Source organism: Giraffa tippelskirchi, chromosome 2 (genome assembly GCF_054371585.1).
Source record: "Giraffa tippelskirchi isolate mGirTip1 chromosome 2, T2T-mGirTip1v1.2.pri, whole genome shotgun sequence".
Lineage (NCBI taxonomy): Eukaryota > Metazoa > Chordata > Mammalia > Artiodactyla > Giraffidae > Giraffa > Giraffa tippelskirchi.
In genome coordinates this window covers 153776092-153792171 of record NC_137276.1, presented here as the reverse complement: position 1 = coordinate 153792171, position 16080 = coordinate 153776092, and the positions used below count along the sequence as shown (strand labels likewise).

Genomic DNA, 16080 nt, shown 5'->3' with positions numbered 1-16080 from the left:
GGCGCAGCCGGCAGGCAGCGAGGTTCCTGGCGCTATTTCCAGGACGCTCCGTGGCCCCGCGAGTCCGAGTGCGGGGGCCGTGATGCACTCCCTACTCGGCCTCCTCCTAGTCTTCGCCGGCAGCACCTTCGCCCTGTACTTGCTGTCCACGCGACTGCCTCACGCGTCGACACTGGTCTCAGCCGAGGAGGCTGGAGACAGGTGCGTGGCGGCGGTGACTGGGTCCTAGGTTCGGGTCAGAGGAAGGGAGCCAGGTCCTAGGATGAGGTCTGGGAATCGGAGATTCGGGTTCCCGGATCGGAGGCTTCGGAGGCCGGGATTCGGGGTTCAGTCCTGGGACTGGAGATCGGGCCGCGTCTACACGGTCATGGGCAGGCCGGGTGAACTGGAACCGGGACCCGGCCCTGGCTGGGATCTGCATGCTGCCGGCCGCGCGGGAGTGCTGTCTGGTGCCTTCTGGTTTTTTTTTTTTTTAGTTGCGGAGGGAAACGCGACGCCTTACTTTGGGCTGATCCTGCTGGAGCACCTCTGCTCCCCCCCTTGGATCGCCTCTTGAGCTATGTTCCCGTCGCCTTCCCAGGCCCAGCCCTGACCCCTATTTGCATCCCACCTTCGCCCCGATGTGGACCCGCAGCCGGTTCGTAAAGACTGCTCTCAGCCTCCCTCTTTCGTCCTTCCCAATTCACTTCTAGTCAGATCTGCCCTTGGGACTTGAAGGCATATCGGGCTTGAGGAAAAATGTTGATGGACAGTTTTAAATTATTCACTAATTAGTTATCGACTGTCTCTTCTTAGTTGTCTCAGCTTTTCCTTTTACTTACCCACAGTGTTAGGCAGGAGGCGGTACAAATACCTACGGGGCCGGTTTGTCGTGAAACCGGCCTACTATTTGTAAAGATAATGAAGATGTATGTTACGTATGTTTGAATATTAGGACAGCTGTTTTCAGTGACTGTTGTTTTGCTCTAGCTGGGAAGCCTGTGCTGTGGGTGTCAGAGTAAGAGAAACATTCCAATGAGAACCAGGAGGGTTTGCATGTAATTGATCATTGATGGATTCCAGAGTTGTTCAGATGGCAGAGGCAAGGTAGCCTTTGCACAGGGTAACCCTTGTACAGCAATCAGAGTGCACTGAGGACCATATAGAGAGCAGGGTGAAAAGCAGACTGGTTGAAAGGGTTGGTTTCAAGCCTGACATATTATCAAGAAGATTATGTTTATGGTGTGGGACAAATACACTTTCCCAGGGAACTTTTAATTGGCTCCTTTGTGATTGATAAAGCAATCGTTTTACGTCGTAACTTAGGAGAAGTGTGAAGTTTGAATTGTCCTTGGCCTAAAGTTTAGGGGGGAGGGTTTATCCCTGGAAAGGAAGGCAATTCAGGGCATTCAGTACTTGCCTAGAAATTAATCCATTTGCCTCTTAGGAATAGTTCATAAGGACCATAACTTCTTTATCCATTCATCTGTCAATGGACTTCTAGGTTGCTTCCATGTCCTAGCAATTGTAGATAGTGCTGCAATGAACATTGCGGGTACATGTGTCTTTTTCAGTTATGGTTTCCTCAGGGTATTTGCGTAGTAGTGAGAGTGCTGGGTCATATGGTAGTTTTATTTCTACTTTTTTAAGGAATCTTCATACTGTTCTTTATAGTGGCTGTATCAATTTACATTCCCACCAACGGTGCCAGAGGGTTTCTTTTTCTCCACATCCTCTCCAGCATTTATTGTTTGTAGATAAAGAAGCTGTGGTACATTTATACAATCGAATATTACTCAACCATAAAAAGGAACACATTTGAGTCAGTTCTAGTGAGGTAGGTGAGCCGAGAGCCTGTTATACAGAGTGAAGGAAGTCAGAAAGAGTAAAACAACCATCACGTATTAATGCATATATATGGAATCCAGGAAAATGGTACAGGCATACCTATTTGCAGAGCAGGAATAGAGATGCAGACATAGAGAACAGATTTGTGGACACAGCGAGGGAAGGAGAGGGTGGGCAAATTGAGAGAGTAGCATTGAAACATATACATTACTATATGTAAAACAGATTGCTGATGGGAAGTTGTTGTATAACACAGGGAGTTCAACCCTGTACTCTGTGACAACCTAGAGAGGTGGGATAGGGTGGGGAGTGGGAGGGAAGTTCAAGAGTGGGGGGGCATATGTATACTTATGGCTGATTCAAGTTGTTGTATGCAGAAACCAACATAATATTGTAAAGCAATTAGCCTCCAATTAAAAATTTAAAATAAGACTAGTCTATAAAATCTGAGAGCTAAGAGGGAACTTAGTGATTAGCCACCATTAACCTCTCATTTTTCCAATAAGGAAACTAAGGCTCAAGGACTAGCCTGAGATCATACCACTGGATAGTAGCAGAGTTCAGATGCTACGCCAGGTCCCTTGCTTCCAAACCGAGGCTCTTCTCCTTGCCTCTGCTGTGTTATAAATATCAGGTCATCCATCATCTTAGCCTCCCACATCTCTGCTGGTTCCCAGCAGACCAGATGATGGGCACATTTAAAAACATGTTTTGGAAAGAAGACACAGCAAGTGACTTTATTAGGTATGAGGCTGTTTTTGACTCTTGTTTCCATCTGCTTTTCCAAATCTCCAGGTCGCTATGGTTTCCCTCAGACCTGGCTGAGCTGCGGGAACTCTCCGAGGTCCTTCGAGAATACCGGAAGGAACACCAGGTCTACGTGTTCCTGCTCTTCTGCAGTGCCTACCTCTACAAACAGAGCTTTGCCATCCCTGGGTCCAGCTTCCTGGTCAGTATCCTGCCCTCCTCCTGTGTCTGCCTCCCAGGAAGCCACGTTCTTTTTGCAGAGGGGCCACTAGGCTGCAGAGCCTACAGTCCAGAGGACAGGTTACTGTGGCTATTGTCTGTTGACAGCTTTCCCTGTGTCAGGCACTGTCCTAGTTGCTCTACCCGCATGACCTTATTTAATTCTCTCAAGAGCCAGTTACGGGCACTATTATCTGCATTTTACAGACAAGGAAGTGAATGGTGAGAAGTTAAGTAACTGTCCCTGATGACGAGGTGAGGAGGGAGTAGGGCTGGGGTCTGAACCTCTGCCCCACCCCCTCACCCCCCAGCTCCAGAGCCTGCCTTTCCTCTCAAGTTTGCTGCTTTTGTTTCTAAGGATTTGACAGCTGTGGAGCACCGTCCTTGAGACCTCTCCCCTTCCGCATGTTGGTTTTCTTTTAAAGTCTGTTTTCTCCACTAGTCTGTGAGTTCCTTGAGGGCTGGGCCTGTTCCTTGTTCACAGCCTGTGTGTTTGCCTGGCACAGGCAATTGCCTTCGTGAGTGTCTGATGAACAGATGCAGGTTGTTCCTGGTGATGTTAGGCTGGTGAGGGTTGGGAAACCTCCCTGGTGTGGTGAGGACGAGTCACTCTGGTTTTCCAGGTGGCCCCGTGGCTCTTGGGAGCTGCAATGTTAGATCCAGGCTTGTGTGTGGGCTCTTGGATGCTTCTAACCAGCTTCATCTCAGATGCTACAAGAGAATTTGTGCTGTCCTCCCAGCAGCATTGTAAGCTGGTTGGTATAAATGTATATTTATATTATGGCTTTGGGTAGGTTTAGATCCCAGCTGTGTAACAGTGAGCCAACCATTTAACCTCTCCAACCCTGCCTCCTCATCTGTGGAATGGAGACTCTCCTACGTAACTCCCTAGGATTGTTACGCGGGACGGTTAAATGACCCAGTGGGTGCAGAAGGGCTGGCACAGTGATGGTGCGCCTGGCACACAGCGGCTTCGGCACTGAGCAGGCAGCCTTGAAAGCTTCCTTCTGTCCTGCTTCTCCCTCCTGCCCCAGCACTCAGCTCAGGCCGGATCTGCCTCAGCAGTGTCTTTGTTAGCAACTGGAAGAAAAGCAAACATAGCCACACCAAGAGGGATGGGGACGTGTGGTGCTGGAGGTCAGAGGCCATCTGTCTCCTGGGGTTGCCCCCATACCTCTTTCTCTCTTGAGCTGATCCCTCTGCAGAGCAAAGAGCCAGCTGCTCCCTGGGGGTGCATCCTATCTCTTCCTCATGTGGCCTTGGGTACCATACTTAATCTCGCACTGGTAGAATGGAGTGAGGCTGGCATACCGCACAGGGTCATGTTGGGGATTAAATCGGACACGTCATAAAGTCCTTAACACATCGGAGGTGCTGAGGAGATCCCCGCCTTCTCACTTCCAGGTCCCCCTTTTATTTTCTCTCTTGGATTCCATGTTTGGCAGGATGATGTCTACCAGCCAGACTGCATTTAGGAAGTATTGGTTCACTTTTCCATTTTGGTTCATCATAGGCTTTTTTGAGTGTCAGCTAGCAATCTGGTCAACACAAAACTGCCAGGGTTAGCATACCACAGAGATGTAATTCCTGCAGAAAGCAAAGAAACGAGACATTCTGTAAAGCTCATGTGGTCTAACTAAGGGGAAATCCATGGTTTGTGTCCATTTAGAATAGCAAAAATAATTTGTGAGCTTTCTTTCTGCCTCCCCAGAGCCTCAGGGTCTGCAGGACCTATCACAGCCCATGTGCAAGGCTGGGTGTTAGACACAGATTTTCCCATTTAATTCTGTCTTGTCCTCTGAGGTTTTAATCCTCTTCCCAGTTTTAAGGGTGAGGAGACTGAAGCCAGGGTTGTAGTTCCCAGCTCTTTCATCACCTTTCATTCATCTCTTTACAATGGGAATAGGGTTTTTGTCCAGGAAAATCACTGAAGGAGGAGGGAACCTAGGCCTCCCAGGCCCCAAGACGAGATGGCTGGCAGCTGGTGGATGTCCTCACGGCAGAGCATTTGTTTCCTTTGCAGAATGTTTTAGCCGGTGCTTTGTTTGGCCCCTGGCTGGGGCTTCTGCTGTGCTGCGTGCTGACCTCAGTGGGTGCCACAGGCTGCTACCTGCTCTCCAGTGTTTTTGGCAAACAGCTGGTGGTCTCCTACTTTCCTGACAAAGTGGCCCTGCTGCAGAAGAAGGTAAGTCTAGAGGGTACATCTGAGTGCTGGGTCCCTAGAAAGTCATGGCGTGGCCCGGAGGGGAGTGTGGTGCAGGGGTTTCCCACAGTGCCCCCCCCTGCCCTGCCACAAGAGGCTCTAGAGAGTCTGTTGATGTCTCCTAGAGACGCAGACCTGAGCTCAACCTCCAGCTCCATCACTGCCAGCTCTGTGTCTTTGGGCAGGTTCCTGACTTCTGAGCCTGAGGCACCTCCATTTTTGGGGAGGTGGTCCCTGGGCTCTCTAGTTGTGGAACTCTGGCTTAGTTGCTCCTCAGCATGTGAGATCTTAGTTCCCCAGCCAGGGATCAAACCTGCATCCCCTGCATTGGAAAGGAGATTCTTAACCACTGGACCACCAGGGAAGTCCCAGGTACTTACATTTTAAAAATGAGGAAAACAATCTCTGCCCTGGAATTTATAGAATATGAAAAGTATCTAGAACAGTGCCTGGCACCAACAGATTTTTCACCAGCTGGAGACTCTTTCTGCCTCTTAATGGCCTTGTCTTCTTTGGCTTCAGGTGGAGGAGAACAGAAACGGCTTGTTTTTCTTCTTACTGTTTCTGAGACTTTTCCCTATGACACCAAACTGGTTCTTGAACCTCTCGGCCCCGATTCTGAACATCCCCGTTGTGCAGTTCTTCTTCTCTGTTCTTATCGGTAAGACACGGCGTGTAAGTCTGAGTCTCACAGTTGTCATAGGCACGTGCCTGCCTCTGTGAGCCAGGCTCATGGAGAGCATTGTCCAGCCTTGTCTAATGTAATTGTTCCTGATAGCAGATCTACTTGGGCTTGAACATGAGAACCCATAAAAATACTTCTGGAAAAATTAGGGATTGCTCATTCTATACCTGTATTTAATGCCTGTTGTGTGTTTGCACTGTGCTAGGCCTGGGATTAGAAGAGTAATCTGTGTAAAACGTGACCTGGCCCATAGTAAGGGCTCAGTGAAAGCAGAGTTCAGGTTTGTGGGTGGAAGGGAAGGTGGAGGCAGAGGAAAGTCAGAGCAAGGGCTTCCTATTTGACTTTGGCCCCTATTTCCATTAAGATCTGCCTTAGGAAGAGCTAGTTCCTTCTTGCCTTTTGACAATTGTATGACCTTCAGCAAGCTCCTTACCCTCAATGAGCCACTTGGCCAAATGAGAGGCTAGGATGGCAGCAGTGTTTCTCTAAGTATGAGCTTTGGACCACTTTCATCTGAATGGGAAAATGGCTAACATCCTGTGAAATCAGTGACTATTGTTTTCTCCACACTGGAAGTAAACCACCCCACCCTCTCCAAGCCTAAGGCAAGGATCATCTCTCTTAAACCTTCTTTAAAAATGGAGGGAAAGACCACTCAGGGCTCTGGGTCAAACATGACAGATCTGTGGTTGAGCAGTTGCTATTAATAGGGAATTCCTGAGAGAAGCTGAGATCTTAAATCGAAGCAGAATCAACCACAGCTAATTCTGTCAGACCAGCTTTTAGATGAGAGTGCCTCCGTATCTCTGTTAGCAGCCTGTAATTAACCAGGTGCATGAGGCTTGGAAGGACTCCGGAGACCAGGGTTCTAGTTCCACCTCTGACAGGTTGTATGACCTTGATGAGTCTCATCTTGAGGCATCATCCACTAGAGAAGAGGAGTGGATCATCAGGGGGCCCCAAACCAATCAGAGTCTTGGGAATGGGAGTTGGGAGAGGCTGTTAGAATGCAGGTTCCTAGGCTCTACCCCAGACCCAGAGGACCAGAGTCCCTGGGGCGCAGCCTGAGGGTGTGTTTTTAACAGCTTCACCAGGGGATTGTGATACAGTCAGCCTCTTGGGCCACCTCTTTTGGGATCCAGTGGATTCGATGACCTCTTACAGTCAGTACAGAGTATGAAATAGTACTACTACTTCTAAGAAACTTGTTTTTACCTTGGGCATACTGCACAACTCATAATGCTGATGCTTCTCTTTGCTTGGGCTGTTGGGTACTCAGAACCAAACCTGGGGACACTTCTAGCAAATGAGTGAACTTTATGCATTTTTGCCTTAACTTTGTTTATTCTTCACTCATTTTGTTTTGTTTTGTTTTCCCCTATTTAAAAAATTGTTTAAATCTTATTGTAGTATATATATATATCGCAAACCATCTCAAGTCCTTTTGTTTAATGAGGCAAATGTATGTGGGAAGTGAGGAAAGGATGGGAAGGAATGGAAGAGAAGAAGGGAAAGAGGAAATATGTTTAGGGGTCAGAATTGCACAAAAGTCACGTATGAAACTGGAGTCACTGTTGTGAATTACTGGTGACCTTTCTGAAGCACTGTTGGTCTTCGTTTTCCTATCCCAGAGTAACAGGATTTCCCTTTTCTTCCTCCAGGTTTGATCCCATATAATTTCATCTGTGTGCAGACGGGCTCCATCCTGTCCACCCTCACCTCTCTGGATGCTCTTTTCTCCTGGGAAACTGCCTTTAAACTGCTGGCCATTGCCCTGGTGGCCTTAGTTCCTGGAACCCTCATTAAAAAATTTAGTCAGAAAGACCTATGTTTGAAAGAAACAAGCAATGCTCACTCTCTGAATAGTAGGAAGGTCATGTGATCTGGGTCCCTTGGGTGCTATCTCCCTGGACTCTGTTGCTTATGTGTGTAATGGATGTGGTCCTCTGAAGCCCCCCGTTGTTTTTAAATTATTCTCAATAGGTGATCTGGACACTATTCTTCCGTGTGCTCTGTCCTGTCACAAAGGACACTGTGCTTTGGAAGGTGAATAGGATCAGATTCTCAAACCAACAGAGATTGAGCAAGACACTCTGCCAAATGGATGGCCTCCCAGGAACTCAGGGTAGTGTGTCGTACTTGCCTCTTGCCAAGCCCTGAGCTGTCTTGGGAGAGGATGCTGACGGCCCTCGTCTGGCGTGCCTTTTTGCGCAGGGATTGGCTGTCGTGACAGGTGTTATCCTTTTACATCCCTTATGGACATGCTAAGTGTAGATTAATGACGTGAACCCACATCACTGACACCACACTTCCTGTTAGCCTCCTGAAGAGTGTTTCTTCAGTACACTTTTTTTTGCTGATGACCTACCTCTTGCATTAATCAAGGGAAACAAGCTGACAAACTGCATACAGTTTCCATGTACAGCTCAAAAGCACAGTGATTGCTGTGATGCTGTTTGTGTTCAGATGCACTGATGTTACCACATATGTCACATCTCCTCTTGGTTGCATGTCCAGACAATTCAGCTGATTGCAGTTGGACTATTAAATATCAGTGGAGCTCACTCTGTATGTTATGAATATGTTCTGGAGAAGTGCTTACCCATCTGAATGTGCAGAGCCCTTGACTTACCTGAACCAAATGACCATCAGTACCTTTTTTCTAGTCTGTCCTTTCTGTGAGAGAATGCCTCCTCTGTCTTGCTGGGAGAATGGACTCAGTACATGGTACCAGCTAGTCCGCAGGTACCAGCCTGCGTACCCTCCAAATGCTTTTTTTTCATTTCCTGAGAATAACTGAGGGATAATTCTGTTTTATCTTTCAATTCAGGGGAATTCAAGGAGACTTGGCTTTGGATTACTTTGTTGTGTTTTAATGAATCTGTAGCTGTCTGCTTTCTATAGCTGTAGTGTTGTAATTGGCACAGATCAATTCAGTTCCAAGGACAAAAGGACCTTGGCACCTAAAGTGACCAGCTGTGGGATCCTGTGCCCCACAGGAATAACTCATCATTTCTTATCAGAACTCTTGCCCTTGGGCACCATCTGCTGGGTTTTGATTTGACTTGGCCAAGAATCTTGCCAAGGCTTAATGCAGATCAGTTGTTCTACACGAATTCTTGGGAGTACTTGTTAACTACAAAGAATGAATTCCCAAGCAGTGTTTTTTGGACACAGTATAATCCAAAAAAACATAACAAGGACTTCATTTTTAAGCATGTGTTGCTTTAAAAGAAGCTTGAGAACAAGAATGGGCATGAAGAGGACGCCAGCTGGACTTGGAAATCCATGGCTCTTTGTGAAGCTCGGTGGTAGAAGGGAGGGGAGACACCGGCAGCTCTCTGCACTGCTGAAAGCGTGTACCCTTTGCCCTTTACCCCGGATCCTTGGATTTGTCTCTCTCCTTCCTCCCCCTTGACTTCGCAACAATGTGCCTTAGCAGTTGTGACTTCACAGGCAAACCAGTTTCCCAAATAAATGGATATATGTATTGTGTGTGCTGTGTGTCTGTGCACGTTGCCAACTTTCAGTTCTTTTTGCTAGTGGGAGTCGGGATTGGCTGAAATCAGACAATCCAATGTGTTGTCTTAGTTTTCTGCTCTCAGGTTTCTCACTAGTTGTATGCATTGGAAGATTTTCATTTTTGCCTTTTCCCTCTTAGGCGCACTTGAGAGTATGGTTCTCACCCCAGAGAAGTAGCTGCAAGGTGGGCAGCAGGAAAGCTGTGGGGAAGGAGCAGAGTGCCTGTCTCGGATGTGACAGAATAAACCCGAAGAGACAAGAACACAATGATGGTCGTCTCTTCTTTCTGTGGATGTGTCTGATGAAAACGCCACAGAAACCAGCTTTTCTCACCACCTATTTTTCCGGGCTGCAGGAAACCCAGTCATGTAAAGTTTTCCTTTCCATGACAAATTCTAAAACTTGTGAAGGTAGCTCTCAGGACACAAGCAGCCCCTAAGGAAAAGACAGGACAGAAACAGTGAAGTACACTTTTTGTTTAATTCCATGCATTTGTTTGCTTTGATAGTCGCTCTTGTTCCCATCACTGTACAGTTGGTCGATAGAAAGAGGGAGAGCTGGCATCAGAACCCGCACAAGGAGCAGGAGAACTAACAGGACCGGAGACCACAAAGGATGCAGATGAGGGAGTTCATTTTGAGACTTGACTGCAAAAAAAGAAGTTAATCTGCTTCAAATTGAACTCACATTTTATTGCAATCAAGAATCCAAGTGGGTTGTCATACTTCCAGAATCTGAGAAGTGGGCACTCTGGAGGGAGCGAGCTCCTCAGGTGACACGGTTAATAAGGGACACCTTCCTATTAGCCTGCACCTTCTGGTGGGGGTTCCCTCTGACCTGCAACCCCTGGAGGACTCTGTCTTCCTGGTCACCAAGCAACAGCCTAGGGCCAGGAGCCAGCATTCCCGAGTGCTGTGAAGTGGCTCTGGAGAGTAGGCCTGGGACTTGGCCGGAAGTCTCCTTACAGTACCTTTTCTGGTGGCTCAGATGGTAAAGAATTTGCCTGCAATGCAGGAGACCTGGGTTCAGTCCCTGAGTCGGGAAGATCCTCTGGAGAAGGAAATGACAACCCACTCCAGTATTCTTGCCTGGAGAATTTCATGGACAGTCCATGAGGTCACAAAGAGTCGGACATGACTGAGCGACTAGTACTAGCACTTCCCTTACAGTGGCCTTCCTGTCTGCCAGGCGACTTGGCTCTGTGTGAAATTCTGCCCGTGTGCTCTGGTCACGTGACAGGGAAGGCTTCACCCAACTCCTTTTGGGTACCCTGTTTCTCAGAACAGTGAGCTCCCCTCTTCTGCCACCTGTCCCTGAGAAGTGTTCCAGTTTCTACAAAGGTCCTCCACTTGGCAGTCTAGTCCATTCCAGTTTGAACAGGAGCTGCAGTATTGGCTGTAACGTGCAAACAGGCAGACTAGCATGATTTCTTCTGTGCTAGTCTGTATATGTTGATAACACTGGCGGTGTGAGTATATTACTGCATTTTTTTCTATGAAATCAGCAATGAAGAAAATTCTTGCTGCCTAGAAAGGCACTAAATTCATACTGACAGTACAAGTCAAAAGTCTTAAAAAGGATGTCACATTGTTTTGGTACCTCAGTCTCACAGAATCTAAGGAAGAAGCAAGCAACTGGGACTTCTTAATTAACCCTCTGTTTATAGAAGGTGATGAGGAACAGGCTCATTTAACACAATGAAATGATGTACATGAAGAGACATTTTGGAATTCAACTTCAGTCATACACCAAAGGGGCAGTGGGTGGAGGCACGGAGCCTTTTTCCTGCCTTTCATGCTGCCCCTTGGCCACAGGGTGGGACCTATAAGCAGCATACTGGTACATCCCGTCATTCTCCCGTGTGGGCTAACTCAAGATCTCAAACCACCTTAGGAAATTATGAGGTTAAGGTTGGGACAGCAAATAGATCTCCCCTTGCACACCAATTCCAATCAAGTGGTAATTATTGCTCCAAGTGCTGTATTGTGAGAGGTTCAGAGGGTGTGTCCAGGCTCAGCAGGAAAGAATATGTTGATTAATAAATAACACAGTTTGGGATATCGAGGGTGCAGATGGTAGATGGTGGTAGGTGGTGGTATTCTGGTTTCTGGCTTGGTAGAAAAATGAAACACAACATAGCAAACTAGCAAACTCTACTATGAGCAGAGCAGGGCAGGAATTCCTTGGAATTTACAGAATTCAGTTGCAAGAAGTTCAAGTAGAAACATTTTAAGAAAAGGGGGTGGAGAGTGAGACATAAGGGCATGGAAGAAAAAGGTAAATCTTTTGATCAAAAAGGATACATTCACATGGAAAAAAACATCAGTGCTCCACAGTGGGAGAGGGCATTTAAAATTAGGTTGTACCAAGAAAACCCCAAACCATCAAGTCTATTATTACTTGGATAAGAGGCAAATTCAGTACAATGAGGTCCTGAAATGGAACTCCAGTGTACTAATTAAATCCAACTAAAAATATCCTTAATTCTAGAAGGATGGATTTGTTGATACCAAAGTTTTTATTATCTGAACTTCAAGTAGGTCATACCAAACCATCTTACAACACAGCTAGCTCTTCACCTCCCTGGGAAGGTGCTCCCTACAATCTAGCAAACAGGTCTAAACTTTAGCAGTGGTAAAGTCTATTATAACTTCAAAGGGGATGCAGGCTTCTCAGTTCCTTTGCTAAGCAATTTTAAGAGGAACTGTTGTTCAGAGGACATGATCTAGAAATAGATGCGAATCAGAATCAAATGCTCATCTGCAACACAAATTAAAACTCATTATCTTGCAGTCAGTCAAAACCAGATGCTAAATGAATGTGGAATTCATCCCAAGGGGGTTAAACTTTTGATCGACAATGAAGCTTGAAATCATAGTCCTGGGAGTTTCCTTAAAGTGCTGTCGTCCAGTTGTCCGACTGAAGAATTAGCTCTTAAATTCCCTGAGCTCTTCATTCCACTCTCTTCAGATGACTGTGGAGTTGTTCTCAAAGAAACACACACCAATTCAAAACTGTCCTGGTTACTTCAAAGCAGGCAGTGAAGGGCGGCCTGGGACAGAGAAGGCATTTCTCTAAAGACACTGTTCTTCTCTGAAGCCTCTAGTCACTTCTACTAAAGAAAATAAGTAAAATATTCAATGTGGAACTTTATTCAGCTCTTGACCATACAGTGAATGACTTGAAGATTGAACACTGTCTGAGGCCCTAACATGCTCTTAACAGTCGATCCAGTTAGATATATGGCATTATCATGACAGACAGTCCAGATGGGAATTCAAAAGGTATCAAAATGATGAGGTATTGGAGTGGATTTTCCAGGAAGATCATCACTGAAAGGGATAAGACACGCTGACCTTCATGTTACTCTTTGGCCATTATAGGTGGGGCAAGGCCTGGATAAGCTGAAGGGTCAGTGTTTTATGTTGGACGGAAAGAGGACACAGAGTTGTAGCCTCTCTGTTCTCAGAAGTAATGAGCCAGAGAGATTCACAGTACAGTGTGGTCTGAAGTCAGAGGATGAAAAATATGGGCTTTAAAAGGTGCTTTTCCAGCTCTGTGACTGACAGATTAGGCCTCAGTCTAGAACTTCTGTAATCATCACCACAGCTAGGCATTTTTTTTTTTGGTCATGCCATCTATTTCCTTTTTTTAGTCTCCCAACTAGGAGGAAAAAAGGTTGGTTTTATGGGATTTAGCAGGAAGGAGATTACAAACCATGTTGCCATTTCTTGAAACTATCTATCCCACGGGCCCCAGGCAGGTGCCCTGTAGGCCTGTTTCTCTCAGGGCATTAAATAATTCTCTTGTGCTTCTAATGGATCGCATGATTTTATTTCTTAAGAAACTTGAGAAAGTGTACAGCTTTGGAACTTTGCCCACCGCTCAGTCATCTGCCCACCTAGGAGCTTTTGTGATCAAGTCAAAATCACAGCGTAACCATTGGGCCTCAGGGCAGTACCCGCATCCTCAGATGATTGTTGTTGTACACAGGAAATGAGGGAATACAGCTAAGACGAATACCAGGGAGCTCCCACATGGCAGTTCCATTTTCATTCCTTCATAAAAATCATAAAAATCCGTAATAACTCATGGTTAGCAATCAACACAATCACTGTGCTACACCATAAACCGCACCTTCTGATCGACAGAAAATGAGAAGGATAATAATTATTATAAAATAAAATAACAATGATAATAATGCCATAACTTAAGATCTTTCATGTAGTCCAGCTACAGAATTCATACAAAATGGAATAATTTAATGAAACAATACTGCTCTCTGTATAAGTTAAACATTTTCTTTCATCCTACCTAAGAGCTATAAATTATAGACACTAAATTTTAAATCAATGTCTCAACATAAAGTGTAAACAAATGGAGGGATCAAACAAGCAAAAGGAACTGCTCTAAATTCCCTCCTGCTTTTGCTTTTTGGCCGATGCAATCAGTGACACTTGGAGGAGGGTGATGCTTTCACATGTATTGGAAATGGTTTAATACCTGTGTGTGTAAGTCTTGCCTGATGTCCAATCCGATGCAGTGTCAAAGCATTTAAACCATCCTCTCTAGGTCTTGATCCTAGCAAAGGTGTTTGGCAGTGACTAATCTTGGAGACAGAAACTAGATCAACATCTGTTTTTATATCAAATTCTAGATTAAAATTTCCTTAAAGCTGAGGCACCATGAGATACCTTGGTTTGTTTCTCAGAGCCCATGATCCTGGAGACAGAAAGGACCTCAGGCCTTGGACAGTATAAAATCTTTCCAATCTCTGCTTAGCATCAATTGTTCTTTCTAGGAATTTCCAAATCCAATTGTTCAAAATTGCATGGAGCCAAATACATTTTACAAGTAGCATTTAACAGTAATGCTATCGTGGTGGTTGTGGGGGGGTTGCCTTTTGCAAATTGCCTGTTTTGCCTTTATTCTGATAGTGCCAGCCACTCACGAAAGCTTCTGGGGTTAGAATGAGTTAATACAAACACAGGGTGTGGTCTGGGACTGGACATTGGGCAGACTCATACACCTCCTAGCTGCCTTCAAAGACTGTTCCATTTAAGTCAATAAAACTCTAGAAGACAAACAACCTGGTCCCAGGGAGGGGTGATTCCCATCTTCTCCACATAGTTAAACTGAGACATTCTGTGAATGTCCTTTCACAAATTGCACATTTGCTTTTCCAACACTGTTGTCTTATCCTCTCTCTTCCTCAGGCTCTCCCTCCCCTGCCCCCTTTTTCCCTAAAAGAAATAGTCAACAGGTGGGAAGGAAGTAGGAAACAGGAAAATGGCACTCACGTCTGAAAAATCAACATATTGGTCAAGGTAACGCACTTGCCAAGGTCATGACACTGACAGCATTAAAAAGCAGAATATTTGTCAAGCACAAGGTTGGACACTCTGTAAGTCTCACTACCAAATGCTGCTTAAAATTTTAAAAATGAGATCAGCTTCCACATAAACAGTTTTGAACACATGCCCTCAAAGACCTTGGATACAAGTACCTGGTCGTCAAACTTTTCTAGGTCTTTGCATCACCCATCTGGACAAGCTGGTTGAATTTACTGTGGTCTGTTTGCAAGTTACCTGGAATTGCTTTTCTTTTGCTGCTCTTTGTTTTCTAAAATGCTCAGTATGTCTTGCTTTGGCTCTTCTTCAGTCACTTACGGCCAAAAGAACTGGTCCCCTGTTCAAGTAGCAATAATACCTCCTGGTCCCACAAAGTCCCAAGGATGTTGCTCCTAAATTTCACTTTTTCTCTTTTCTCCTTTTGCTCGCTCTCTCTTTTTTTTGCAAGAAATTATTGTCTTTTTCTCTATCATATATAGTTCATTCTTTACAGTACAAAGTGTTAAAATGTCAAACAAAAATAAATATCAATGTTACAGTAGCTAGAATATTCAATAAAATAGATCCCTGCCATTCTTGATTGAAATGTTCAGTGAGACTTAATTTCATTTGGATATTTTTCTCCAGAGATTTGCGAAGTCTCATGTTCCTGTTATTGCAGCTCATTTCTAGGGGTAAGAAAGATGGGGCAGCTCTCCTCCCAGACAAAAAAGCAGGGAGAGAGTAGGAAGAGTCTGGGGGTGGGGTGAATTTGAAATGCCAGTATAGTCATGAGATCTTCAGGGTGGGTGTTCTTTCATTACCAGGTAGCAGAGCTGTAGTGTTTATTGGTCCTGACTGTGGCATCAGAACACTCCCCATCTGAAGAGTCACAGTCCGATTCTTCAAACTGCATAGGATTCTGCAAAGTCAAGACAACGTTAGACCTTAATTCCTTTCTCCGATTACTCAGTAAATGTACTTTGAAAACCTCCCACGTGACAGGTCCTGTGCTGGGTTACTGGCTAGCATACGTGAAACCAGACCCTGTCCTTGTGGGGCTTATGGAGAAAGAAGACTTAGAAAGATGATGATGACAGTGATGAAGAAGACAGTGAAAATAGTGCACCACAGCCCCACATATATTGTTCACTACGTTCCAGAAACTGCTGTGACTGCTTTAACATCTATTAATCCATTTAATCCTCTGTGAAACAGAGGCGTTATCATGCCTCTATGTGGGATAAGGGAGCTGACCTACAGAGAGGTTAAGTGGCTCACCCCCCATCACACAGTGAGTGAGTGGAAAGGCTAAGGTTGGCATCCGGGCAGTCAGACTCCAGGGTCTACACTTCCAACCATGGTGTGACCCATCCTCTGAGAAGGCAGTACTGCATGTGAACTGAAGTGGTACATGTGCTCTGACAGCACGTAGGGGCTGGTGTGGACCTGGGGAAGGGAAGTGGATACCCTCAACTAGGTTGTGAGATGGGGTCAGAAGTGATGCTTGAGTTGAATCTTGGGGTGAAGGGTTCCTGAGCAGTTTT

General features: G+C 45.6%; 2 protein-coding genes across 9 annotated transcripts in view; one reads left to right on the top strand and one right to left on the bottom strand.

The window, feature by feature from the left end:
• On the top strand, nucleotides 1-9171 carry TMEM41A (transmembrane protein 41A). 2 transcript variants are annotated; one of them, XM_081571369.1, is made up of 6 exons: nucleotides 1-201; nucleotides 477-637; nucleotides 2623-2776; nucleotides 4817-4978; nucleotides 5519-5657; nucleotides 7343-9171. In XM_081571369.1, exons 2-6 carry the CDS (start codon nucleotides 621-623, stop codon nucleotides 7561-7563), a joined length of 693 nt encoding a protein of 230 aa, XP_081427495.1. In that variant the 5' UTR covers nucleotides 1-201; nucleotides 477-620; the 3' UTR covers nucleotides 7564-9171. The 2 variants fall into 2 exon arrangements, with proteins under 2 accessions (XP_081427495.1, XP_081427494.1); XM_081571368.1 differs by lacking the exon at nucleotides 477-637.
• A 493-nt stretch (nucleotides 9172-9664) lies between these two features.
• MAP3K13 (mitogen-activated protein kinase kinase kinase 13) overlaps nucleotides 9665-16080 on the bottom strand; it is a 156612-nt gene continuing 150196 nt past the window's right edge. For 3 of the 7 annotated variants that reach the window (XR_014077221.1, XR_014077219.1, XR_014077220.1), the window contains 2 exons: nucleotides 14792-15455; nucleotides 13016-13261 (listed from right to left, as the gene is read on the bottom strand). Coding sequence is in view for 4 of the 7 variants with exons in the window: in XM_081571363.1 (XP_081427489.1) it covers nucleotides 13153-13261; nucleotides 15358-15455 (207 nt within the window). In the remaining 3 variants the exon portion in view is untranslated. Of the gene's footprint in view, nucleotides 9851-13015; nucleotides 13262-14791; nucleotides 15456-16080 lie in introns of those variants that run through there. The other 4 variants (XM_081571364.1, XM_081571365.1, XM_081571363.1 and 1 more) reach the window with 3 other exon arrangements.

Coding starts and splice junctions, on each gene's coding strand:
- TMEM41A (XM_081571368.1), top strand. CDS start 83: ATGCACTCCCTACTCGGCCTCCTCCTAGTCTTCGCCGGCAGCACCTTC. Junction 202..2,622: donor GCCGAGGAGGCTGGAGACAG/GTGCGTGGCGGC, acceptor CCAAATCTCCAG/GTCGCTATGGTTTCCCTCAG. Junction 4,979..5,518: donor TGGCCCTGCTGCAGAAGAAG/GTAAGTCTAGAG, acceptor CTTTGGCTTCAG/GTGGAGGAGAACAGAAACGG.